Source organism: Bombyx mandarina, chromosome 22 (assembly GCF_030267445.1).
Source record: "Bombyx mandarina strain Sakado chromosome 22, ASM3026744v2".
Classification (NCBI taxonomy): domain Eukaryota; kingdom Metazoa; phylum Arthropoda; class Insecta; order Lepidoptera; family Bombycidae; genus Bombyx; species Bombyx mandarina.
The window spans coordinates 4,297,052-4,323,196 of NC_143228.1; the positions used below are offsets into that span (position 1 = coordinate 4,297,052).

The 26,145-nt window shown below is 39.7% G+C and overlaps 1 protein-coding gene across 5 annotated transcripts in view; it reads right to left on the bottom strand.

Annotated features, from left to right (window-relative positions):
- Positions 1-26,145, bottom strand: part of LOC114240479 (protocadherin-like wing polarity protein stan) — a 241,376-nt gene that overhangs the window by 10,839 nt on the left and 204,392 nt on the right. For all 5 annotated transcript variants that reach the window (XR_016325012.1, XR_016325011.1, XM_089736809.1 and 2 more), the window contains 27 exons: positions 24,733-24,973; positions 23,921-24,143; positions 23,221-23,363; positions 22,763-22,897; positions 21,631-21,785; positions 20,306-20,472; positions 18,997-19,269; positions 18,133-18,246; positions 17,439-17,610; positions 17,016-17,155; positions 16,328-16,514; positions 14,282-14,374; positions 14,040-14,149; positions 13,240-13,449; positions 11,824-12,010; positions 10,656-10,970; positions 9,068-9,310; positions 8,115-8,508; positions 7,500-7,641; positions 6,337-6,558; positions 5,227-5,447; positions 4,239-4,385; positions 3,638-3,835; positions 2,647-2,739; positions 1,917-2,033; positions 1,143-1,261; positions 328-516 (listed from right to left, as the gene is read on the bottom strand). Coding sequence is in view for 3 of the 5 variants with exons in the window: in XM_089736809.1 (XP_089592935.1) it covers positions 328-516; positions 1,143-1,261; positions 1,917-2,033; positions 2,647-2,739; positions 3,638-3,835; positions 4,239-4,385; positions 5,227-5,447; positions 6,337-6,558; positions 7,500-7,641; positions 8,115-8,508; positions 9,068-9,310; positions 10,656-10,970; positions 11,824-12,010; positions 13,240-13,449; positions 14,040-14,149; positions 14,282-14,374; positions 16,328-16,514; positions 17,016-17,155; positions 17,439-17,610; positions 18,133-18,246; positions 18,997-19,269; positions 20,306-20,472; positions 21,631-21,785; positions 22,763-22,897; positions 23,221-23,363; positions 23,921-24,143; positions 24,733-24,973 (4,950 nt within the window). In the remaining 2 variants the exon portion in view is untranslated. The remainder of the gene's footprint in view (positions 1-327; positions 517-1,142; positions 1,262-1,916; positions 2,034-2,646; positions 2,740-3,637; positions 3,836-4,238; positions 4,386-5,226; positions 5,448-6,336; positions 6,559-7,499; positions 7,642-8,114; positions 8,509-9,067; positions 9,311-10,655; positions 10,971-11,823; positions 12,011-13,239; positions 13,450-14,039; positions 14,150-14,281; positions 14,375-16,327; positions 16,515-17,015; positions 17,156-17,438; positions 17,611-18,132; positions 18,247-18,996; positions 19,270-20,305; positions 20,473-21,630; positions 21,786-22,762; positions 22,898-23,220; positions 23,364-23,920; positions 24,144-24,732; positions 24,974-26,145) is intronic.

The window sequence follows — 26,145 nt, forward strand, 5'->3', positions numbered from 1 at the left end:
CCAGTCCAGTCCATGCAGTAATAAAAAACCCGTTGTTGTGGCGAGCGTTAGGAGAGACCTATATCCATCCACTGATGATGACGAGACTGGCAAACCTTTTCATATCGACCTGGTTGGTCCACAGTGCAGACGTGATTGATGTGGTATCGACAATATTATATATCGGACAACGGATCGCAATAAACGTGCCCTCTATACGTAACACTATAAACATTTTCATTTTTATCTGAAGGTGATAACATATTGTGTGTGGTGGTATTCATTTTCTGCTTTGATAGCCATTCGCGCCTAGGCAAATGGTTTTTTTTTTTTAATCGAAATACTGACTGTTGGCAGAGGGGGGGTGGCTGGATCTCCTGGTGGAGGTGTCGTCGTCGTCTGAGGAGTGGCTGGAGGCGAGTTCGAGGCTCCGCGCGCTGCCCTCGCTCTCACTGTCGCTCCCCTCCGTGCCCTCCCCGCGCTCCCCCCGCTCCGTACCCCTCTCCGACCTCTCCGACTTGCGCCGACGACGCTCATCTAACACATATTGTGATATTAATTTTCATGATTCTGAGTTCTTACTCTAATTGCGAGGTAGCAAGGTACTTTTAAAGTACGTCAGCTTACGTGTGCAGGATAGGATCTCTTGTGAGTCCGCACGGGTAGGTACCACCACTCTGCCTATTTCTGACGCGAAGCAGTACTGCGTTTTGGTTTGAAGGGTGGAGCAGCCGTTGTAACCATACTGAGACCTTAGAACTTATATCTTAAGGGGGCGCATTTACGTTGTACATGTCTATGGGCTCCAGTAACCTCTTAACATTAGGTTTTACTGGTGGCAGGACCTCTTGAGAGTCCGCGCGGGTAGGTACCTCCACCCTGCCTATTTTTGCCATGAAGCAGTAATGCGTTTCGGTTTGAAGGGTGGAGCAGCCGTTATAACCATACTGAGACCTTAGAACTTATATCTCAAGGTGGGTGGCGCATTTATATTGTAAATGTCTATGGGCTCCAGTAACCACTTAACACCAGGTGGGCTGCGAGCTCGTCCACCCAAACTAAGCATTAAAAACAAAAAACAAATTTCCTTTTCAAATACTTTAACATACATTGCTGTCTGCGAAAGTAATTAAATTTAATAAAATAAGTTGAAAATCAAGTACCGTCTTTTCTGGTGTGTAACGAGGAGTCGAATCCTCGGAGGTAGGCCGGCATGTCGCTCGCGCTCGTGTTGTAGTTAGACGTCGAGGTGCTGGTGTGACGTAGCTGTCCATCGCTGCGGCTATGAGAACAAAAAGTAAAAACACTCTAACATAGCGTTCGATGTAATGCTACGGAAAGCTAAGGCGTGTAGGGTGTCGCAGGGAGATTTGGAAATGTGTGGACATATCGCACCTTTAGAATTGCAATGGCTTAAGTAAAAAATTTAAGAAAATGAGTTTTATACTTTGATCGACTTATAAACGTGCATTCAATCTTAAATAATTAATTTAAATTCAGATTTCAAGATAAAAATTTAAATTTTAGCCTACTAAACGATAATGTGCACTTTCCGTCTCTTTTAAATCGAGTGTTGTAAAGCTTAATGTATTAAAATCGAAATTGAAAAATTACAATTAACTTTTTGTCGTTTACCAAAAAACAAGAATTTTAGATTAGTACCCTTCAATTCTAAAGGTGTGATACACTCTGTAGCTTACATAGGATAGAAGATGTTTTTTAAAACCCAAATCACACAAAGGACTTTTTACAATAAAATTTGACCAGATAGTAGAGATAGTACCACGTTAGGACGAATAATACCTATACAATGCCTATCACAACTATAATGTATTCGAACGATCGGAACAATAGAAAGTTCTACTCTAGCTAAATTCTACAATAGTAGCAGCAGTATTTTTAGTTTTTATTTTTATTTTAAGTACGGAACCAATTACCTGTATGGACTAGAACTAGTTTTCGTCGTGGATCTAGATGTCGTGGAAGACGCTGAAATGCCAATGTTCCGCATCTGCCGACCTGGCTCCGTGCTGCTGTGGTAAGCCAATGATGATCTGACAAATAATAAAGCTATATTAAGTCAAACAATATATTTATTCATAGATATTTTTTTAAGAACGCAATAAAGCATCGTTTTTTTAATACGCTTTTATTAGCTTCAGACGTCTGTATGTTAGTATGTAACGGAATCTTTGAATATGATTTTGACCCTCTTCAAAACGTCGGATTAACTCAAATTTGGTATACTTATTAAGGACCAATGACAATTCAATATTAAAAAAAAAATTGAAAGAAATTAATTGAAATTCAACTAAAAATGAAAATAAAATAACAGTGTAAAAAAACTAAAAAAATATCAGAGCATGGTATCAGTAGTTATAAATATTTTATGAACACATATGAGTAGAAGGGTTATATTGATAATATCCTGAAAAGCACCCTACGCTTTTGTTTACAATAAAATCATGTTTTCTTACCCTATTTTTAATTCAAATTTATTAAGGTTTATTTTCTATTTTTAGTGGGATTTACTATAAAAGCGTATTTTTTTTTAGTGTATTATTTATTTTAAGTTATATTGACTATAAAAAAGTTTTGTTCTTTTAATCTAATGTTAGCAGTGTTAAGTCCATTAGGCGTATTTGCACCGTGAATATTTACAATTACCTGTTCACTTGTGAGAGGTTATGGGCACTGCTGCTGATTATGACAGACGTATCGGCTAAAGGCACTTTCTTCCCCATGCACCTTAATACCGTCCTGAAAATTAATTAGGATCAATGGTTGCATTAGCTTCAGATAATTTTGAATTTTTATTGTAAAATATCGGTAAAATCATATGCTTCTCATATCCGATAGGCATTTAGTAGTGGTAGAAAATATTCATACCGGTTCAATTAATATTTCTTTATTTTATTGCACTTGTAGGCAGACGAGCATACGGCCCATCTGATGGTAAGTGGTCACCGTCGCCCATGGACGTCAGCAATGCCAGGGGCAGAGCCAAGCCGCTGCCTACCATAAAGTACTCTCCGCAAGCCTCGTTTGAAGAAGGACATGTCATAGCGCTCGGAAAACACCGTGGAGGGGAGCTCATTCAAAAGCCGGATGGTACGTGGCAAAAAAGACCTCTGGAAACGCACTGTCGATGAACGCAGCGGTTCCAGATTATATGGATGAGCTCTGTTCCGATGGCGGGAGGTGCGATGATAAAAAGGAGATGAGGGGATCATCTCGAATAATTCCTCAGAGCATTCCCCATGGACCATACGGTATAAAACACAGAGAGAACCGAAGTCCCTCCGTAGACCCAGAGGTTTGTACTTATTTATAGGATAAATAACTGAATATTTGTATATCTGAATCTCTTTGACTACAGATATCGATATCGATATTTTTTTCCTACCTATACTGATAGCCTTGAGAGGCTATTTCACCTTCACCCTAACATGTAGATGAGCTTACGGGGCTCAAACCGGAGTGTGCTAACACTGCCCCTAGCAAGAGCAGTGCTTCGCAGATTCTACCACCGGATCTGAAACGCGACCCACTGAGAAGATCCGGCGAGAAACTCAGTGGGGACTGTCTCTGAATCGACTGCCTTCCAAAATCCGTTCTAGTACAAACAGTTGACGGTCTCGTTATGGCGGATACTCACCTCTTCAAGTTGTCCCGTACGCGGACGTTGAAGGCGATGTACCCGAGGGAAGCGGCCACAGCGTGGAGCAATACGGCACCGGAAAGCACGGCGCTGAGCGCGTGGCGGCGCCCCCCCGCCTCGCTACCCAACAGCAACGCACTCGCCCAGGCCACGCACAGCAGAGGGAGACACACGATGCTGACCGCTAGCAGCATCCTACGATCAAATGTCACACGTGTCGATAATTTTTTTTTATTGCTTTTATGGGTGGACGAGCTCACAGCCCACCTGGTGTTAAGAGGTTACTGGAGCCCATAGACATGTACAACGTAAATGCGCCACCCACCTTGAGATATAAGTTCTAAGGGTCTCAGTATAGTTACAACGACTGCCCCACCTTCAAACCGAAACGCAGTACTGCTTCACGGCAGAAATAGGCAGGGTGGTGGTACCTACCCGCGCGGACTCACAAGAGGTCCTACCACCAGTAAAATGAGGCTGATATCACATGTTAAAGAAATCTAACACATAAGGACATAAGACTTTGGACAAGTTAAAGATAAAACGTTTAGTGCAATTACAGTTATATTTAATGGCGAGTATTGAGTTATCAGTATACCTCAGGTTGCCGAATCCCGTGACGTGGTCCCTGACCGTGAAGGCCGCCCTGGTGGCTCCGGCGAGGAACACGAAGGCGGCCGCCGCGTACACCCCGGCCGGGATCACCACCCACCACACCACGGGCTCGTGGCAGCTCACCCAGCAACTGGTTTATATGTTTCATTATTGCGGCGGTAATTGGACACAATGAGACAGATTCGTGCAGCATATTATTATTTTTATGAATTTTTGTTGGGATTTTTTTACCTTTTTCAAAATTCGTATAATTTCAAAGATTTTCGTAATTCGTTTTTTTTACCAATCGATAGATGGAGACGCTGGATGCCATAACGTTGATGCTACTTTGGTCCGTCAAGAGAAGTAATTGTTCAAATATATCGTTTTTTTTTTAATGGAATCATTTAATTGACTAGATAGACAAAATAGGAAATTACGTGTTCATGTTAATAGTCACATCGATCGATTTTAATGATAATTTCATGTACCTACAAATTTGTTTTTACGAAAGACATGAAACGTCTTCTTTTAAACATTAAAGTAAGTAATTTATCGTAAGATTAAAACTGTTTTTACGGTTTAATGTCGTCTTTTTTATTGTTATTATATTATTACTGATGTTCCTTGTCTATACTAATATATAAATTTACAGTGGTTTTTCCGTTATAACTACTGAACCATGCACCCGATTGACTTGAAACTTGGTGTCCATGTAGAAAATACATGTACTTAATGGATAGACTAATATTTATATGAGCATTGGACTTCCTACACCAGTTGCGGTGGCGTTAATGATGAGAATCTTTGTAGGGGTGAGAAATAATAATGTAAATTTTAAATGCCCAGCGAAGCGGACGGGTACCGCTAGTATTTTACAGTTTTCGTGGGCGCGGACGTCAAGGTCGTTAAAATAGCATTAATTATGTCCACGGCTAGCGAGAACCGAAGAATATGCTAATTGAGTAAGTAAGTGAGTAGGGCGTACGTACAAGAGCGCGTTTCCGTACTGGTGCGGGCGGTGCGAGGCGGCGAGCGCGAGCACGAGTGCGGGCGCGGCGTAGGCGGCGGCGAGCGGCGCGCACAGCGGCGCGTGGTTGACGTCGCGCAGCTCGCGCAGCAGCCGGCGCAGCTGCCACGCGTCGCACGCCGCCCAGCCCGCGCCGCACACCCACCAGTAGTGCAGCGACATCGCCACCACCTTGCACGCGAACTGTACCCGGAACGAACATTCACTGGCGGTAGGACCTCTTGTGAGTCCGCGCGGGTAGGTATCACCGCCCTGCCTATTTCTGCCATGAAGCAGTAATGCGCTTCGGTTTGAAGGGTGGGGCAGCCGTTCTAACTATACTTGAGACCTTAGAACTTGGGCTCCAGTATCCACTTAACACCAGGTGGGCTGTGAGCAAGACCACCCATCTAGGCAACAAAAAAAAAACATACATACATACGTCGTGTGGTAATGCCATTTTTTTTATTGCCCTTGTAGGCAGACGAGCACACGGCCCAACTTATGGTGAGTGGATACCGTCGCCCATGGACTTCAGCAATGCCCGGGGCAGAGTCAAGCCGCTGCCTACCGAAACTTTCATTTTATTCTTTAACTTTCATGACATTATATATCACTTTGTATTCGCGTAGGTCTTTCGTGAGCACGTGTAGACGTTAAGTGTGATATTCATATAGTTTTAAATCGAATTTGTATCTATCAACGGCCATAATTGACTGATGTCAGTGCGGTCGCCCCACAAAAGATCGAAATCAAATATCTTACACGTTATCTACAATTTTTTGGCCTGATGGTGAGTGGTTACCGTCGTTCATGGACATCTCGACGATCGAAAAAAAGATCTCTGGAAACGTACTGTCAATTAACTCTACTCCGCTGGCGGGCAGTGCGATGGTAAAAACGAGATGATGGTATTATCTCAAACAATTCCTCAGAGACATGCTCAAAGACAAAGACAAACTTTACATGTTCTTAATCAAAATTTTATTGCCTTTGTATGCAGTAAAATCTACGACCCACCAGATGCTATTGGACTCTCATCTAGTAGAGAATAATTAACAAATAAATTAACTCAAAGTGAAGAAAATCTTACCTCATTCTGGACTAAAGACGTTCGCGCCTTCAGTGCGATCAAATACAATAACTCGGCCATAAACACGCTGAATATCAAATGTTTGTGTATCGAGTTCGATACTGTGGCAGCCCCCCCGCGAATGAGACAGAGCGCGGCCCACGACGTGAGCAGGAGCGGGAGGGATATACTGAATGCTGTGTATGACGTCACCGACTCGAGCAGGGACGGCTCAGGAATGAACTGTTCACACGAAAAAAAAGATATACCAAAACTATAACATTTTACAGGCGTATTGAAATTATCATTATAATTCATAATTATTAACAGACTGGAAGAGGTTTTTAATTTGGCTTGTATTATTTTTATCAATTGCTGATTTGTTTGAAACAAACATGAAATGCAATACGAGAGATAGCATTTCAAAAGTCACTTGGATTAGAAACAAATAGCCACTGCCATTGACAAATTGATGCGTCCAAGCGCATTGATATACAAATAAAGCATTTATAAATACTAGTGGTGCCCCGGTAGTCGAAATTCGACTTTATTTAATTGAAATTAAAAGTTTGTATATTATGATTTTATTATGATTCTTATTATCATTCTATTTTCAAATTCTATAACTACAGATTTCGCCAAGACTACACTTTAGGCAAATATTAATAAAGACAAAGAATATTTAATCTATTCTCAATTTGACCACAGACTATAAGCAATAAGAAAAGTTTAACATTAAACAAACATTAAACATTAAAACTTTGTACCTCTCTTTACAAAAATTGCGCGGACTGAGGAGTAGGAAATTTCCCACACTTATAGAGAATATAGTGCAGAATGTTAATTCTTTTTTAAATGAAGCATAAAAAATACCTCAAATCAATAAAAAAAAAACATTACACACATTACCGTGTATTTGACACACACACACGCATGCATACTATTTGTTTATTGTCAAACTTTTCTTATTGCTTTTATTCTGTGGTCAAATCGAGAATAGATTAATAATGTTTGTCTTTATCAATATTTGTCTAAATTGTAGTCTTGGCGAAATCTGTGATTATAGAAGAAGTTAGTATAGTCTTTGAAAATAGAATCTTAATAGTGTACAAACTTATTATTTCAATTAATTACAGTCGAATTTCGACTACCGGGGGATCACTAGTTGTTTTTATTCGGCTTACCTCAACGTCCACTTCGTCGACGAGAACGGCAAACGTAGACAAATGATTGCACGTGCAGTTGATGAGCAACGGTTCTTCAGAGTATGGCGACCAATCGTAGTCTATTTCTGTGTGACAACCGACACGAGACCATTCACCGGACCTGAACAAATTTAATAGAGTTTTTAAAACACAAAAAAATTTCAATAGACACAGAGGTATAGACGCCATGACATCGAAATCTCAACAGTATTGTAATAACGAATTTTTGGTCCTTCAAAATTTTTGTTATTGCATTTTTAAGCAGGCAGAGTGTATTCCCCACTTGATGGTGAAATATTAATAGTTTTTAAAACACAAAAATATTTCAGTAGATACAGAGGAATAGACGCCATGGCATCGAAGTCTCAACAGTATTGTAATAACGAATTTTTGGGCCTTTAATTATTTTTTTCATTGCATTGGTTAGCGTCGCCCATGGGCGTCAGCAATGCCAGGAACAGAGCTAACCTGCTGCGTACCGTTCAGAATCAAATCAGACCTTGACCAATGACCTAACAATGCTGCGATTAATAAATAAAGAAGTTGAGATTTTTGTTAATGTTGTTGAAAATTTTAATATCTTTTTGAACCTACCCTCTCAATGTCGACCAGTGCACACATTGCGGGTTAGTTCTCGAACCGAACGTTTCTCTGTTTATATCGAGCCAAATCTGTAGTCTGATCGGTTTCTTCAGTCTTATACCGCTGAGACTTCTGTACATCTTCTTGCCGACACCCGTCGCGTTGGTTCTGGTCTCTCCGTCCGTGACCAACGCCATCACTTTAGGTCCGTCGTCTCTATCGGCGACAAACAACGACTCGTTTTCCTGTATCTGGTCATTTCTTTCGTGTTTTTTGAACGCGGGTTGTATGAGCACGGGGCCGTGTTCCGCGGGAGGATCTTCTTTTGTGTGTGGCCGGTTCTGGCGCTGGCTGCTAACGCGGTTAGCCTGGTAATGTTTTGTGCCTCTGTTTGCGTAAAGGATGCCTGCGACGATAAAAGATTTAAGTTAATGTTTTTCTCAATTAGATTATTACCGAAAATTATAGCGATATAAATTGGTCACTTTCAATTAAGTGTTAAGTGTGTTAAGTGGTTACTGGAGTCCATAGACATCTACAACGTAAATGCGCCATCCATCTTGAGATATACGTTCTAAGGTCTCAAGTATAGTTACAACGGCTGCCCCACCCTTCAAACCGAAACGTAATGACTGCTTCACGGCAGAAATAGGCAGGGCGGTGGTCCCTACCCGCGCGGACTTACAAAAGGTCCTACCACCAATAAAAAGTTCAACATGTATAAGACAAGCCCACTGTAAAGCATATTAAATGTGTGTTTACGTTATATTATGGAGTGTCAGGAATATTTTCAAAGCTCAAACGGTAATTACAATGAACGTATAATGAAAAAAAGCTAAAGCGTAAATAGTTAACAGTTTATTATTACATTGCGGGTTTCTTAACGTTTTAAATTATTCGATAAATAATCTTGTAATATTGTATCAACAACTGCTCGCTTCCATTCTGAAAATAATTAAACCTACCTTCGGTTTCTTCAGCATTATGCTCGATGGAATTATCCTCGCTTCCTTCACCGGTCTCTCTGGTCCAGATGGATTCCGGTACGAAGACTGCTATTTGCAATATCGGCGATCCTATAGTGATGTTGACGCCCCACCGAAGACTGACGGAGTCGTCCATGCGCAGGGGCATCAGTTGAGACGAATTCCTCGAGTACTGGACGTAGCCGAAAACGGCGCGCGTTTCGTAGTTCGTGTCCGTTATGTCTGGACACATAAATATATAATTAGGTCCGTGGCGCATAAAATAAAACTACCCACTGTTGCACTTTTACTGATATCTTCTAAAATCTTCTCTACTATTCTACTGCTCCACCTGCGTTAGCGTTAACGTCAATGTTAATGGCAAACTACGCGTTAGTTAACGCGTTAAAAATGCGCGTTAGCTACATTAAGGTTACAATGCCATTAAGACTTTTTCCTCGTTAATGTAGACAACATTAATTAGCGCGCTAAACTACGCACTAAAACCTTTTGAGGTGTCCAAAAAACTGACACTCGAGTTAAAACATGTTTCGTGTTTCCTTTCATATTTTTTTTACTTTATTCAATTTTATTTTTTATCACCTATTTATTGTAATAGCGGCAATGTAAAATATTATCTACTACTTTTTTGAATCGGTCAAAAATAGTTGCGACCATACAAAACAAACCTAAAACAAATATGTATATTCTGCAACTCTATGTCTTTCAATACTTACTGTGTTCTGAGCATTGAAATGTAATACCAAGAACTACATCTAGTTCCACAATACAATAAGCACGAAATTTTAAACAAATATTTTTAACCTTATAAATTAGGCTTTAAGTATCATTTTAGAATAAATATTTTTGTACTGATGACTTTTTATGTTCAAGTGACATTTTAAATTTATTCCATAATATTCTTTTTCTGACGAAAGGACCTAAATACATATATTTTGCAATGGTAATTAAACTTTATGTTTAAGTATTAAGGTTTATAATAAACTGAAGTCGTTAACATTATTAAACTTTTTTCTAAGAAATGAAGATGTTTTCGTGTCTGCAAACGTGGCCACTGGAGCGTCTTATTTTTGTTCCTGATCCGTAATCTAGTACTATTATTGATCGAAGGCATACATGCATAAAATAATTTATGGCGCTCATTGTCGCATCTAGTGTAGCTGCTTCAACTTCCATTGTGAGTGTTGTGTGTTAGCGCGTTAATTGACGCGTAGTTCGCCATTAACATTTACGTTAACGCTAACGCAGGTGTAGCAGTAGCATTATAATAATTAAATATTAACATTCAATTCATTCAATCGTTGTCGCCATCTTCCTTTTCTCTGTCATCATGTCGGTCATTCTCTTTTCCCTTTCTTAACGTTTTCTTTCACTTAGATCTTAACGATCCGTACCACACTCTTTCATACATTCCGTTCTTACCAATCTTACATAAATATATAAAATATTTATTTTAGGTACATTAAAACTTCTAGTAATCGAATAAGCGATAGGGCTATCAAGAAAGTTTCAGCAAGTCAGTTTCTGAATTCCTTACGAACCATATAAGACTGGTATTACAACTTACCTTGAAGATTATTATTTGAAATTCCTAACAAATCCAAGGGAAGCAATACTCTAGTGTATTTGTCGAACTTATTCTTGCTCCTCACGTAATTATTGTACTTCGGGAAGGACACGGTGGGGCTGGAAGGTTTCTTGTTTTTGTTAGTTTTCCCGTTGCCATAGTAACCGGTTGCCTGTATGGGCGAATGTATGAACGCAGACGTGTCAGGCAGAGCGACCACTCTCTCGGTCGTGTAGGAGTCTACGTTGAGGCGGTTCAACTGTGTCGGTTCGAAGCCGTAAATGGACTCCGAAGTCACTGTGTCCACGCCGATCACTGAAATAAAATATTATTGTGAGAAATCAGCATTTGTTGTGATATTCGAAAAAATCATTTATAAGATATATCTGGTTTAATTGAAAACGGTACAATATTTGCCTACGGATCGCGAGTGAGTCAATATGTTGCAAATTTTACAGGACTGTTACCTATAAATTTGTTGTTAATATTATTCTAAATAAATTTATCCTATTCATTAACTTCGTAATTTTAGAATATTCTAAGAATATCAATAGCAGATAATGGATAGTTGCCACTTTTTTAATCTGTTCGTGAACATCACTTTTTCGGTAACCAAAAATTTTTTTACCATTATTTGTATTATGTGCTGCCGACAATTAATTATAAAAAGTAAAATCGACAAATACGCCCACAAAAAATGCTATATCGTTTATTATTCATTTGCTACATCCCTACCACATTCACGAACAATATCCTCATTTCATTTAAAAAAATTAATATAATAATATAACTTTTCATTAAAAGTAATCATAAATTCTGACTCCACATTATTCCAGAAGGTACTACGCTTTTGGAGTTACCTTAATTTATTTTTGAAAAATAATAACAAAGTAATGAATATTAAAAGATGTGTGTTTAGATAGATTAAAACCTTCGTAAAGGTATTTCATTAGTGAAATCTGATTTTTTAAATCTACCCTCACTAACGTTTGGAAACGCATTTGAAATGCTATAGATTCTAACAAACACTTTAAACAAATCTAGAATAATATAGTAAGTATATATACAGGAAACATTATCGTGGGTGCATTTCCGGAACACCTTGGTAGTGCGGTTCGGGTCGCGGCCGCCAGCAGGGGGTCGCACGCCGAGGGCGCGTGCTACTCACCCACGTCCTTAGTGACGATCTCGAAGGGGCTGGTGTAGGTGTCGTGTTGGCTCTCGGCGAGCACCGCTATGTACTCGTCGAACTTCTGCACGAGCAGTTCCGCGCCGTGGCCCGTCAGCTCACGTATGCGTTTCCATTCTCTCTCGTATTCGACGTTCAGTATCGTGTTCGTTGATTTCAGTAAATTCTAAAGATGTTAATAATAATAATAATAATAAAGGTATAGTACAAATACAAATAGAAATTAGCTTTATAATTTATTTTGTAAGCCTTTGAAAGAGCTGAAGTCTCTACTAGGTTCAAAGACCTGTGTCCAAATCTGCGTTTTTGAAGTTATACTTCTTTAGGCGCGTTATGAAAAATTGATGAGAGTGAAATTTTACGATGCGCGCGCACCGTGACACAAAATTAACAGAATGAAGTTGCCCACTAAATCGCTCATTACAATACGACCGACCGAGAATTACCGAACTTATACGATGTCAAGAAAAGGGATGTCCAATATGCGTGTTTGAGGATGTTGATTAATTGATTTTTTTTAAATTTATTAAAATTTCAATAAATAAAAAAAAGAAAAAATTTAATAAAAATAAAGAATAACTTTTTACGCGCGTGTATAAATACACGCAAACTTTTTTTTTTATTGCCCTTGTAGGTAGACCAGCGCACGGGCCACCTGATGGTGAGTGGTTACCGTCGCCCATGGACTTCAGCAATGCTAGGGGCAGAGCCAAGCCGCAGCCTTTTTTTATTTTTTATTGATGGCTTAGATGGGTGGACGAGCTCACAGCCCACCTGGTGTTAAGTGGTTACTGGAGCCCATAGACAGCCACAACGTAAATGCGCCACTCACCTTGTTCTAAGGTCTCAAGTATAGTTACAACAGCTGCCCCACCCTTCAAACCGAAACGCATTACTGCTTCACGGCAGAAATAAAAGCCTAATTGAAATTGCCGTTAATGTTGAAAAGTAAGCTAAAGTAATAATGTGTATCTAAAATTCTGCTTTAGTCTTATTCCATTATCTATGTTTCAAGCCCATAAACGTCAACTGATGTGTGCTTAGTGTGAGTTTTTTAACTTTTCGATTTGAAATTTGTATGGAGTTGGGACAGCTTCGTTTGCCGCTAGGGGCCCTGTTCCAAAATCATACAAATTTGAGTTAGCTTTTACGTGATCGAGAAGTTAAAAAACTACTACGTACGTACGCTCGTACTAAGCACACTGGACATAAGTCCCCAAGCCTCGCGAAAATGGTCAGTGCTGCGTGCATTGAGCAGATTCCCGCGACCGGAGAAATAAACGAGGTGGTGGTACCTACCCCGATGGACTCACAAGAGGTCCTACCACCAGTAATTTTAGAAGTTCAATAAAAATTCGCCTATAAAAATCGCTTTGAATTTCGATGTCAGCTCACCCGAACATAGTCCTTATCTTGACTGTGCGTAAGGTTCAAGCCGGCTTGTCTCAGCTCGTAGTCCATGAGCTCGAGCAGTATTCCCTCGGCGACCACGACGTCGGCTCCGTAGAGACGCGGCGTGTCGGCGCACGCGGTGCTCAGGTCGGCGGCCACGCGGACTCCGACAAACGTGTTCATGGTCAACTCTCCTGTCTCGATTTTGTGAAGCTGTAAGAAAAAACACAATTGATTTATTTATTAGGTACGCTGATAAGCCCAATGTGATTCAAAAGTTGAGTCTGTGTAATCACAATATAGAATTATTGGTACTACTATTGGCGGCATTCCAGTATCAGAATCATTCGAACTGCTAACTCTGATGTCAGGCGAGAATAGAGATAATTGTGTCACAAGCCAACGCTTGGGCCCATTTTGCCTCTCTGTCGCTAGTTCTGGGCTCTCGCTTGCACGCTCAGTCTCAGGCGGAACGTGACACTTTTTCTGGCGTGCAGCCGGTGTTCATCGATTTATAAGACGTTATCACATCAAAACAATTATCTATTAAAAGCTTTAAGATTTCTGTTTATATGTTGTTTGTGAATATTCTTCTGTAATTGTCTTTAAACTTGGTACAATTTTTGTTCACACTTCAAGGAAGATTTTCGCGCACCTTAAACACACGACAGGTGGCGCAAAAAAATGGTGTATTACATGCATTTACACGTAGATAAATTTTTTCACTAGTCATTAATACAATAGCTTCAATTGGCGAAAGTTTCTTGGGGAGTACTACTGAATTGTGCGAATGGAATACCAACCTGTTTCCTTAGCTGATAAAAAGTGGCCGTTGTACAGTTGAACATGTCCGGGTCCTGCCAGGGGACGTCTTTCGTTTCGTCGCACGTTCTGGTCGCGCGGCCGCTCGAACCTGGACAGTACGTGCACGCGTTACGTCATCAGTGCGTCGCGGGGATCGCACGCATTACGTCACCAGTGCGTCGCGGGGATCGCACCCGTTACGTCACGGGGGACCGGCGACGGTCCCGGACGCGGCTCTCACCCGGGGGACAGTCGGTGATGGTCTCGACGCCGAACTTGGTGCGCGGCCACCAGACACCGCCCGCGAACGAGCGCGGACATCCGTCGTACACCACTGTAACACAAGTGTTTTCAATATAATATTGAGATGTGAAAGGCTATTGAATTTGAGCGACATTTAATAATAATAATAATAAATAAAGCCATTTAACCTATTCGTCACAAGTCGTAGTAACTAGTTTAATCCACGCTTTTTCTTTTATTAAAATTATTTTTAATAACGTACAAGTGTAAATGTTGTGCTGCTTGCCAGTAATAGTAATACTATTATATTATCGTGCTTTATTTTATTTTATTTTATTTTATTTTCTTTGTTGTTTCGTTGTAGGCTGCCTGTTCGGAACCGCAGTAAAAAGTTTGGTTGCAAAGCAACAGCTGTCATTTATATTTTTATAATTTTTTAATTTTGTTTCTAAAGTCAGTAAGAATAAACTGTCAGCCATGAAAGTTGCATCATAATTTTATTTTATTTTATTGTAAAAATCTTCCTCCTAACAAATCCAAAGAAAGCATAAATTATCTAAATAAGAAACCGTCCGCTACACTGCCCACAGGTTATTTTTACTGTATGTGCTTATGTATGTTTTGTATTAGGGTTCACCATTTAATTTGATTTTTGTTTTGTTTTTTCTTATTTTTATACTAGTTTATTCCATGTTCTAAGTCTGTACACACGTATCTAGCCTTCATTCCCGCAAAGAACCGAAGGGAAACGGGGGTGACTGAAAATCAGCGCTGTTCGATTTATCGACCTTGAACAGCATTAGCTGAGCCACCTCCTTTTGCCTTTTCTCTTTTTTTTATTTTCTTTTTTTTTTGTATTTTATTTTATTTAATGTGAAAGGCAACAAATGTTTTTATTATTATTAAATTATTATTATTTAATGCAAATCTCCGTCTCGATTTATAGCACAATGTTTGTTAGTAAGTTATAGCTTAAAATTATAAAGGTTACTTATAATTAATTAATTATTTAATATTAGTACTATTTATGAGATTTGGACCCCCATTTGGGTAAAGGCCTCCTCCATCCTTTTCCATGACTCCCTGTCCTTGCCTGATTTTATCAAGTTGTTTACGCGACATTTATCTTTGTTTAATTACAACGGTGCGGTTTATTTGGTATCGGCATCAATAGTTCAATGTTTTTAATTGAGCTTCATATAGGTTTACTCCATTCAAATAGCTGAAGAAGATTTTTTAAGATATTTTTTTCCTAATTTTAAACTTTAAATAGTACTCCTGTAAAGTTGCAATAATGTTGCTTAAATCAAATATCCTTTCACCTCTCGATATGATGAGATTCATAAATGGTAAATATACACGCACATGTGGGATTTTTATATACATATATCTAAAGAAAAACCTTTATTATTTAAAAGTCTTTACTTTTTAAACAGGATTTTTATTCAGTTTCATTCAGTGATATGAAGTGAAATCTGTCATAGAGTAAAAAGAGAGTACATTTTTGTGTAATTTATCGGTATTGTTTAATTTTTAATATTAATTTTAAGAGATTAAGGGTTTTAAATGTTCTTGTCTTATTATACATATAACAGAAAACGTAATTAAGCCTTTTATTGTTTATTCATTCTGAAATACTCCATATCATTATATACAGTGGATTTCGTTAATAACGACCTCGGTTATAACGACTTTTTAGTTATAGTTACGTCAAACTTATGTCCCTTGAATTTAAAGCATACTTTCCTAAGAATTTGATTCGGTTATAGTGACTGGATATAGCGTCAATTTAGGGTATAGCAACTTGTTTTAATGAACCATTTATGACAGATTCCCAGAAATCCCTTACGGATATTGCTATTGAGTCGGCAAAGGTACAAAGATTCATTCATAAAACTATTAAGTTTTCTTATCCTTTGTTTACATTTACAGATGGTATATACCTATATATTAAGTGTAATATAAGAAATGTTTGGCAGTATTTGCGTAGTCATTAATTCATTCATTCTGTCATTCATTGCTAGGGCATAGTCAATACAGTCACCTTCACATCCAGAGTTGGGCGTGACTTCGGCGTAGGCGTTGGCGCAGGAGTCGCAGGCGCGGCCGATGACGCCGGGCCGGCAGTGGCACTGGCCGGTCGCCGCCTCGCACGAGCTGTTCTCCGACCCCGCCGCGTAGCACTGGCACGGGAGACACTCCGCCGTGCCTTCAGGCTTGTAGTGGTTTTCCTGGAGACGACAATCACTATTGGTTAATTGGTGATAAAAACGCGAGAGATTGTTGTCTGATAATTAAAATATTATGACTATTTTCGAACGGGAGATTGAGTCATCATCAAACATCACCCTGTATATTGAGGCCGTGAGATTGTATGTTAATAATAAAATAAAAACTTAAGAGTAAAAAGCCCTCGAGCCATCGATTATATTCCTAGCCCGAGCTTATTGTGCGCATTAAGTTTAGCATATTTTATCGATGAATGACAGAATGAATAGGAAAGTCAGTAAAAAATAGTCCACCATTGTTTAAAAATGTTAAGTTTTATCTGTTTGTAATAAAAAAAATATGTAAAAATGCAAAACAAAAAAAATATTTACACATTTGTAATTAGTTATACCAAGTAAAGATAGTAGAATGTTTGTAAACGAAACGAGAATACCTTTTTTTTCTACCATAATGGTTTTGAAAATCAATATATTATAATAAAAAACCAAGTACGTCTTACGTACTTTGCAATGGCATTTTCCGTTCTCCTTGTTGCAGTGTGGATGATAGCCACGTGTGACGTCACAAGCGCACGGCCCACACGCGCTTCCACCCCACCATCCTCCTGGACATTCTTCTTTCCCTGATTCTATGCAGCCTGATGCTGAAATAGTTTTATTTAGTAAATAATAATATGTAGTTTGAATTAAAAAGAAAACATATCAATTAATATTCATAGTGCAGTTTGTATAGTACATACTAATTTTAATTTGCAACACGAACATTGATATATCATAGTTTTCAAAAACGCTTTACATGGTGTACTAAGAAAAAAAGTTAACAACTTCTTAATTATTAGGTTATCTTTTACATTTGCATTTTACATTGCCTGCTCTTTATTGTTAATCTTTAAATACGAATCGAAATGATCACAAAGAAGGACTCACTGGTAAGAGTATATCCAGCGTCGCAAGCGCAGGAGTAGCCCTTGGGCGTTTGGTCGGGCACGCACCGCGCGGCGCCGCACGGGCCGAGCTCGCACGCCGACACGCACTGCGGGCCCACGCGACCTGCCTCGCACGCACACGTGCTGCTGTCCCATGACGTCACGCACTTACTCTGGACACATACCGCGTTCAGATTATAAACTGTACACTTTAGTGCATGCGAAAGTTGGTGAGGCTCACTTGGTGTTAAGTTATATGAGCCAGTACAGTGTGCTTAGTGAGAGTTTTTTTACGTTCTCGATAGCGTAAAAGTTAGTTCAATTTTGTATGGAGTCGGAACATTTGCGTACGTTTGCCGCTAGGAGCGCTGTTCCAAATGCATACAAAATTGAGTTAACTTTTACGCTATCGAGAACGTTAAGAAACTCGCACTAAGCATACAGATCACGACGTGAATGCCGTTACGAAGTTTCTGACATGATGAGGGTTTCCGTAGTTCCTAATTGTAATACATAACAGTTATCTCACCTTTAATTCCGGAACATATGATTTATTCTCGCCCGAAATAAGCAGCTTGGTTTTGTTGATTCGTGAAAACTCAGAGAAAGCCTTATTTGGGCTAATCATTTAAGCGTTACGACCGAACATAGCACATTAATGTATTTGACAATGTTAATTTAAATTTTAAACTCACATAAGGAGGGCATATTGACAGCATGCAATCGGCTCTAGATTGGCAGCCATCCCTCACGTTTTCTCTGACCGTTGGCCGGTTGAGAAGCGACTGAGCAGTTCCAATACGAACGTCCTAAAATAAAATTAGCATATTTACCTATAGCGAAAAAAAAACACACACTATGTACCTATATAGTGGGTTAAGAAAAAGCGTCCAAGATCGAAGAGTCTATCCGCCTTATTTGTATTCCAATTTGTGATTGTCATCAAAATTACATTTTTTTTTGGTGTCATTGTAGCTTACGAGTGGTCACCGTGGCTCATGGACATCAGCAATTTTACGGGAACAGCCAAGTAGCTGTCTACCGCTGAGTACACATCGCAAGCCTCGTTTGAAGAAAGACTGATCATAACGCGGAACACCGTGGAGGGGACTTATAAAGTTTAAATCGATACCGCATATAGTATCAGACTAAATTGACTCTTGAGTTTAGTTTAAGCAGTTATCGAAAGTTTGAAGTAATTATAAACATCATAAATATATATTTTTATTGCTTAGATGGGTGGACGAGGTAACAGCCCACCTGGTGTTAAGTGGTTACTGGATCCCATAGAAATCTATGACGTAAATGCGCCTCTGACCTTGAGATATAAGTTCTAAGGTCTCAGTATAGTTACAACGGCTGCCCCACCCTTCAAACCGAAACGCATTACTGCTTCACGGCAGAAATAGGCAGGGCGGTGGTGCCTACCCGCACGGACTCACAAGAGGTCCTACCACCAGTAATAAAAATAAAATATATTACATATTTTTGTTTGAACAATAATTAAATTTGATTCTTGTGTTCTCTAGACAGTAACTCTAAGCTTTAGAGAATCTCACCTGGATGCAACCTTCAAAGAATCCAACATCAGAGGCCAGAAGTCCCGCTGTAGTGTCCAGACCCCCAATCAGAATCTTCCCTATGTATTGCCCCTGTATCTTGTTGGCCAGCATCGGCATGAGGACGGTCCGCAGCCCGTAGTCGACGGTGACGGAGATGTCGGTGCCGAGCCACTTAATCTCTATCCTGTGCCAAGCTCCGTCCGACAACATCGCCATTGGGAGATACATTGTCTCACCGTTGTACGAATAGTGAAGGAGACCGGATTTTAGCTGTAAATTTATAATATAAATAAATTAAAAACCGTACAAATATTTTTGTTAAATGTTTGATTAGATGAAATTAGATGTTGAGTCAATAACTTCAATGTCGTCACCCACCTTGTGATATCAGTTCTATGTCACACTTAGACATAGGACATAGGTACCTATAAAGGCTGCCCCACCCTTCAAATCGGAACGCATTACTGTTACCCGGCAGAAATAGGCAGGATGATGATACTTACCCATGCGGGCCCACAAGACCTCCTACTAAATAGTAACATTAGTAGTAAGACATTGTTCTTCACTCCCGTATTAAGGACATTCGATCGTCGGGATTACTGTTACCCGGCAGAAATAGGCAGGGTGATGGTACCTATCCATGCGGGCCCACAAGACCTACTAAATAGTAACATTAGTAGTAAGACATTGTTCTTCACTCCCGCGTTAAGGACGTTAGATCGTCGTTACACTATAACGTTGTAACAATACTCAGTATTGTTACAACGTACCTTAGTACCTTAGAACTCATATCTCAAGGTCAAATGCCGCCATTTACGTTGTAGATGTCTATGGGTTCCAGTAACCATATAACACCAGGTGGGCCGTGAGCTCGTCCTTACGGATCCATCAGATCCAATAATGTAAATAATCCATCAGATCTTCTCAGCGGGTCGCGATTCCGATCCGGTAGTAGATTCACTCGCGAAGCAGTTGCTCTTGAGTTGTTAGGTCTGCTTCGGAGGCGCTCGGGCAGCTGTTAGCATCCCACCCCTTTGCTCGCCCACCTCTCCTGGTGGAAAGGCCTCCGGGCCACCATCATCATCATCATCATCAACAGCCCACAGTCGTCCACTGCTGGACATAGGCCTCTCCCAATCCACACCACTGAGCACGGTCTACGGCTTTCCTCATCCACTTCTTGCCGGCCACCGTGCGGAGGTCATCGCACCATCTAGCCAGGGCCACCAGTAATCTTTCAAGTATAAAAAAAGGGCCGCGAGCTCGTCCAGCCACCTGAGCAATAAGAAATAAAAATAAAACTCACACTGATGACGATAGTACTATTCTGCCCGACTTGTATGGACATCACAAACGCGTCCCTCTGTCTGGTCCGTATCGACAAGGCGTTCAGCCACGGCAGCTGTATGGGCCTCAGCAGGGGGTTAAATGACAGCATGCCGTCCCCACCGAAGCGCCACGGCGGTCCCGTAGCTGGTTCAACATATCTCAATAAGTATTTATTGTGAACCCTGTTATATACTATGTACCTGCATATTTTTAGTATTTATTTGTATTTAATCGTAGGTAAGTCTATCTTGTATTGTATTTATTTTTCACATGTCTATATAAGTATTTTTTATGTAAGTTTATTAAGATATAGCACCGTCCATGCTAGTTTGCTTATTCCTCTCCCTGCAAGATTGCCTGGAAGAGATCGCTTTAGATAAGGCCGCCAATTTATGTCACCATCTATTATTTGTATTATATGCTTACTCTGTACATGTGGTGTCAAACAAAGAGTTATATTATTATTGTTATTATAATTGTGCACGCGGAACTAGTTGGCCGCGCCTTAGGTATGTGAGCGGTGGGATCTTCTCAATGGGTCGCGTTTCCGATCCGGTGGTAGATTTTGCGAAGCATTGCTTTTGCTAGGGCCAGTGTTAGCAACATTTCCGGTTTGAGCCCCGAGAGCCCACCTACACCCTAGGGTGAAGCTGAAATATCCTCTCAAGGCTATTAGCATAGGTAGGAAAAAGAAGAAGAGAAATATCGCTTAAACCAAAGTTAATAAAATAATATGCAGTGGTGGCAATCGGGGCAAGAGCCCAGGGCGGCAAATTTTTTAGGGCGACAAATTTTTGAAAGTGATTTTTTTTTTTCTTTATCCAGATTGCTCTATATAATTAATTATTTCTATAATTAATAATTTTCTGTTTTATTGATAATTCAATAAATTCAACTCATCCATTATTATTTGTGAATTATAATTTTGGCAATTTTGGTAAAATTAATAATCAAAATGATTTAATCAATTTACATATTTCCTTGGAGATTTAAAATAATAATCGAATTTTTTATTTACCATAATTAAAGAATGTTTTTTTTTTTAATTTATTATTATGAGTCAGCCTTAGTGCCAAATTTATAAATGTTAAAAAAAACCACATATATTTATTTATGTTTTTTGGAATACATATATAACATATTATAATAAAGTTTCTAGTAAAGTTGAAGAAGAAAATATATAAGCTATAAGTTTAAGTATAATTCCAGTATTGGGGCGGATTTTTTTCCGGTGCCCAGGAGCGGTGTTAAGTTTAAATCCGACCCTGGTAATAAAACGTATGGTGATTCCGATCGGCTTACAATCAGCGCAGTCCTTGCCCGTGTGTCCTTCCTTGCAGTCGCAGATGTAAGTGTCCCAGAGGTCGCTGCACTCGGCCCCGTTGTAGCAGGGCGCCGAGCTGCACCTCGAACGCTTCTCCGGGCACCCGGCCAACGTGCCGTTGTCTGCCACGTAGCTGTAGTAGATACAGCATCGGAGGGTAATTAACGAGTCCAATGATCGTTATTTGGCAGGTATTTATTCATTTAGGTCGATTAGATATTGTTTCGATGTTAGCCCTCAATGTATAATGTACAAATTCGATCAGCAAGTTTGTTGTTTAGCAATTTTTTTACGCTTTACACAAAGAGTACAATAAATAATTGCAAAATTAGTACAATGATCGATTATTGGAAGTTTTTCATTTAGGTCGATTAGGGATCGTTTCGATGTGAGCCCGCAATGTATATCGTACAAATTCGATCAGCAAGTTTGTTGTTTAGCAATTATTGTACGCTTTATACAAAGAGTACAATAAATAATTGCAAAATTAGTACAATGATCGATTATTGGGAGGTTTTCATTTAGGTCGATTAGGGATCGTTTCGATGTGAGCCCGCAATGTATATCGTACAAATTCGATCAGCAAGTTTGTTGTTTAGCAATTATTGTACGCTTTATACAAAGAGTACAATAAATAATTGCAAAATTAGTACAATGATCGATTATTGGGAGGTTTTCATTTAGGTCGATTAGGGATCGTTTCGATGTGAGCCCGCAATGTATATCGTACAAATTCGATCAGCAAGTTTGTTGTTTAGCAATTATTGTACGCTTTATACAAAGAGTACAATAAATAATTGCAAAATTAGTACAATGATCGATTATTGGGAGGTTTTCATTTAGGTCGATTAGGGATCGTTTCGATGTGAGCCCGCAATGTATATCGTACAAATTCGATCAGCAAGTTTGTTGATTAGCACTTTTTGTACGCTTTACACTGAGGGCAATGTGTATCGTACAAATTCGGTCAGCAAGTTTGTTGTTTAGGAATTTTTGTACGCTTTACATAGCGGGTGCAATAAATAATGGCAAAATTAATAGTCAATAAATAATTATTCTCTGTACCTTGTATGGTCATGGGTAATGGCACATTAATATTCACGTACTCACCTATTGAGATCAATGAACTTGTGGTCGATATAAAAGTCGGATATGCAGCCGACAAAGTCCTTGTTCTTCACCTGGAAGCTACTGGGTATGTTTGGTAAGCCTCCGATTTGAAGAGGTCCTGTCAGATCGAGAAATCTGTAAGATATTTAGAGCTAGTTTATTTTAATTCGATAAGGACGCATTCATTTGGGAAAGGGCAATGTTGACGCGGACGGGGGTAGATGCTTGGGAGGGGCAGGAAAGTTGTGTCAAAGTTAGCAATTATTTAGGTATTGCGGATCGGAAGCTCTGCAGTGTTTCTCAAAGTTTTCTTCTTTGGAAGAGATTTCGCCATTTCACAAAAAAAAAACTTAAACCAAGTATTAATTGGTCGTTTAAGCATTTATTTGCTTAAGTTAATGTAGATATTAAATTAGTGCTAAAACTGAATTATTTTCTTATCGCATTTTGATTAATACCTGTGACATGTTTCTGTGGGGATTTCACACCGCGCAGGCAGGACTTTACGAGTGAAATTCGCGCATGCGTATTTGAGCCCAAAATCGGCGGCGCCAGCCAAAGATAGAATCTTGTCGCAATCATCCAAAATCATTGTTATTGTCTGTAAAATAACAAAAAAATGGTTCAAAAATAGCGGTGGGTAGGTCTAAAACATATTTAGTAATAATCACTATTTTGAAAATTAAGTAAAAAAAAACATTGTTTCAATATCGACGAAATGACTTGAATGACGAGAGCACTCTGTCAAGTATCAAATTTATTTTATTTTATTTATTTATACTTTATTTCAGTTCAAAAAAAAAACAATGACATTTTGTAAGAAGTACTTATAATCTATGTTAGTAGCTTAATTACTGGTGGTAAGACCCCTTGTGAGTTCGCATGGGTAGGTACCACCATTCCGCCTATTTCTGACGTGAAGCAGTAAGCGTTTGAAGGGTAGGGCAGCTGTTGTAACTATACTGAGACCTTAGAACTTATATCTCAAGGGGGGTGACGCATTTACGTTGTAGATGTCTATGGGCTCCAGTAACCACTTAACACCAGGTGGGCTGTGAGCTCGTCCGCCTATCTAAGCAATAAAAAAAATATCTAACACTACATTTAATAGTGTTTATTTTATACATAGTGTACAGTTGACAGAACCATAATTCTTACTCGATTGAAATACTCTATTTCGACAGTATGCCACGAGCCGTCGCCAACGTTTCCCTCTACAGTGATCTCGCTCTTCCCTCCTCCCAACGAGAAGCTGAACCTCAGGCCGGGCCCTCCGCCGCGCCCCGCCTCCGAACTGACGAGTTCCAGGGCGAGGAAGTCGTGCCGCTCGTTGTAGCGACCGTTGTAAAGGAGCAAGCCTGATGTTGTTTGCGTCGCGAATCTGTCGTACAAAATTTTGAGATTCACAGGCCTTACGTCATAATAATATATATTATATTGTCTATTTAAATAAGTCTATTATATATTTCTATATTCTAGTCTATTTTGACGTCGTCGTGGCCTAACGGATAAGACGTCCGGTGCATTCGTGTTGAGCGATGCAACGGTGTTCGAATCCCAGGCGGGTAACAATTTTACTAGTGAAATACGTACTCAACAAATGTTCACGATTGACTTACACGGTGAAGGAATAACATCGTGTAACAAAAATAAAAAGGTAGGACGTCTTGTGAGTCCACACGGGTAGGTACCACCACTCTGCCTATTTCTGCTGTGAAGCAGTAATGCGTTTCGATTTGAAGGGTGGGGCCGCCGTTGTAACTATATTTGAGACCTTAGAACTTATATCTCAAGATGGGTAGCGCATTTACGTTGTAGATGTCCATGGGCTCCAGTAACAACTTAACACCAGGTGGGCTGTGAGCTCGTCCCCCCATCTAAGCAATAAAAAAATAAATAAAAAAACTTCCCCTTGGACCCCAAACAACACCTTTAATTTCTGTATGAATAATTTAACATTCTTTACTCACTTTAGCTTCAGATGTATCCGGTGTCGTCTCTTCAGTCCGGGGAAAGTCAGAAACGAAGACACGGGGAAGCTCCTGGCCTTCAGTTCGCAGACCGCGGTCGTGTAGGCCGCGTCTATGGAGCACCCTTGACATAGGATCCCGCCCTCCCGCCGCGCGACGCACTGCGAGCCGCTGCGGCAGATAGAGCCGTCGCCGTCAACTTCGCAACTTGCTTTAGTTAAGATCGTCTCGCAATTAACACCTGACGAACAAAAAGACTGCGTTATTGATGTGATACGTCTATAGCCGCACGTAAAACCGATTGCTGGCGTGACGATGTGATAGTATATTTGGCGGACTCGCCCGCTTCGCTGGGCATTTAAAATTAACATTATTATTTATTGTCATTATTATTAGGGTGTCCAACACGTATATAAATATTAGTCTACCCATTAAGTACATTTATTTTCTACATGGATACCAAGTTTCAAGTCAATCGGATGCATGGTTCCGTAGTTATAACGGAACATCCATAAAAACCACTGTAGATTTATGTATTAGTATAGATAGATGTATATCGATACATAGACATAGACTACACAATCCTCTTCCCACTGGTTCGTTTTTTTTATTGCCCTTGTAGGCAGACGAGCGTACGGCCCACCTGATGGTGAGTGGTTACCGTCGCTCGTGGACGTCAGCAATGCCAGGGGCACAGCCAAGCTGCTGCCTACCACTTAACACTCTCCACAAGCTTCGTTTGAAGAAGGAATTTCGTCGTGGGAATTTAATTTACTGCAACATTTTCATTATTTCACATGAATTTCCTGTCGTAAACTATACTTTTATGCATCTATACATATGTACAAAATAATATCGATGCTTCACATCTGCCAGGCTTGCTGCCGCGATGGCTCACAATTTTTTTTTTTACGAAACAAATTGTGGCCGTCTATAATATAATTGGTAATCCAATTTGAAAGATCTCTTGTTCAATCGCAACAGACATGGGGTTCCGGAGATTCAGATGAGTGACTAAACCAACCAAACTAAAGTTAATCTAATTTTGTATGTAGTTGGAACAGCGCTCCTGGCGGCAAACGTACGCAAACGATCCTATTCCATACAAATATGAGCTAACTTTTACGCTATCGAGAACATTAAAAAACTCGCACAGGGCACACAGTTCTAATGTTCATTTTTAGAATAAACTAGCTGACACGGCAGACTTCCTGGTACCTCAATCGATAAATAAGATACCTAAACTTTTGTATAAAATAAACTTAAAACCAACAAAAGGAATTCGTCCGACGAGGGACACACCAAAGGAAAGACAAAATTGATATTTTTATTTAATTCCGAGCATTTTCATTCATTTATCTACCTTTTAAGCCTACTCTGGACTTCCACAAAGAATTCAAGACAAAAATTAGC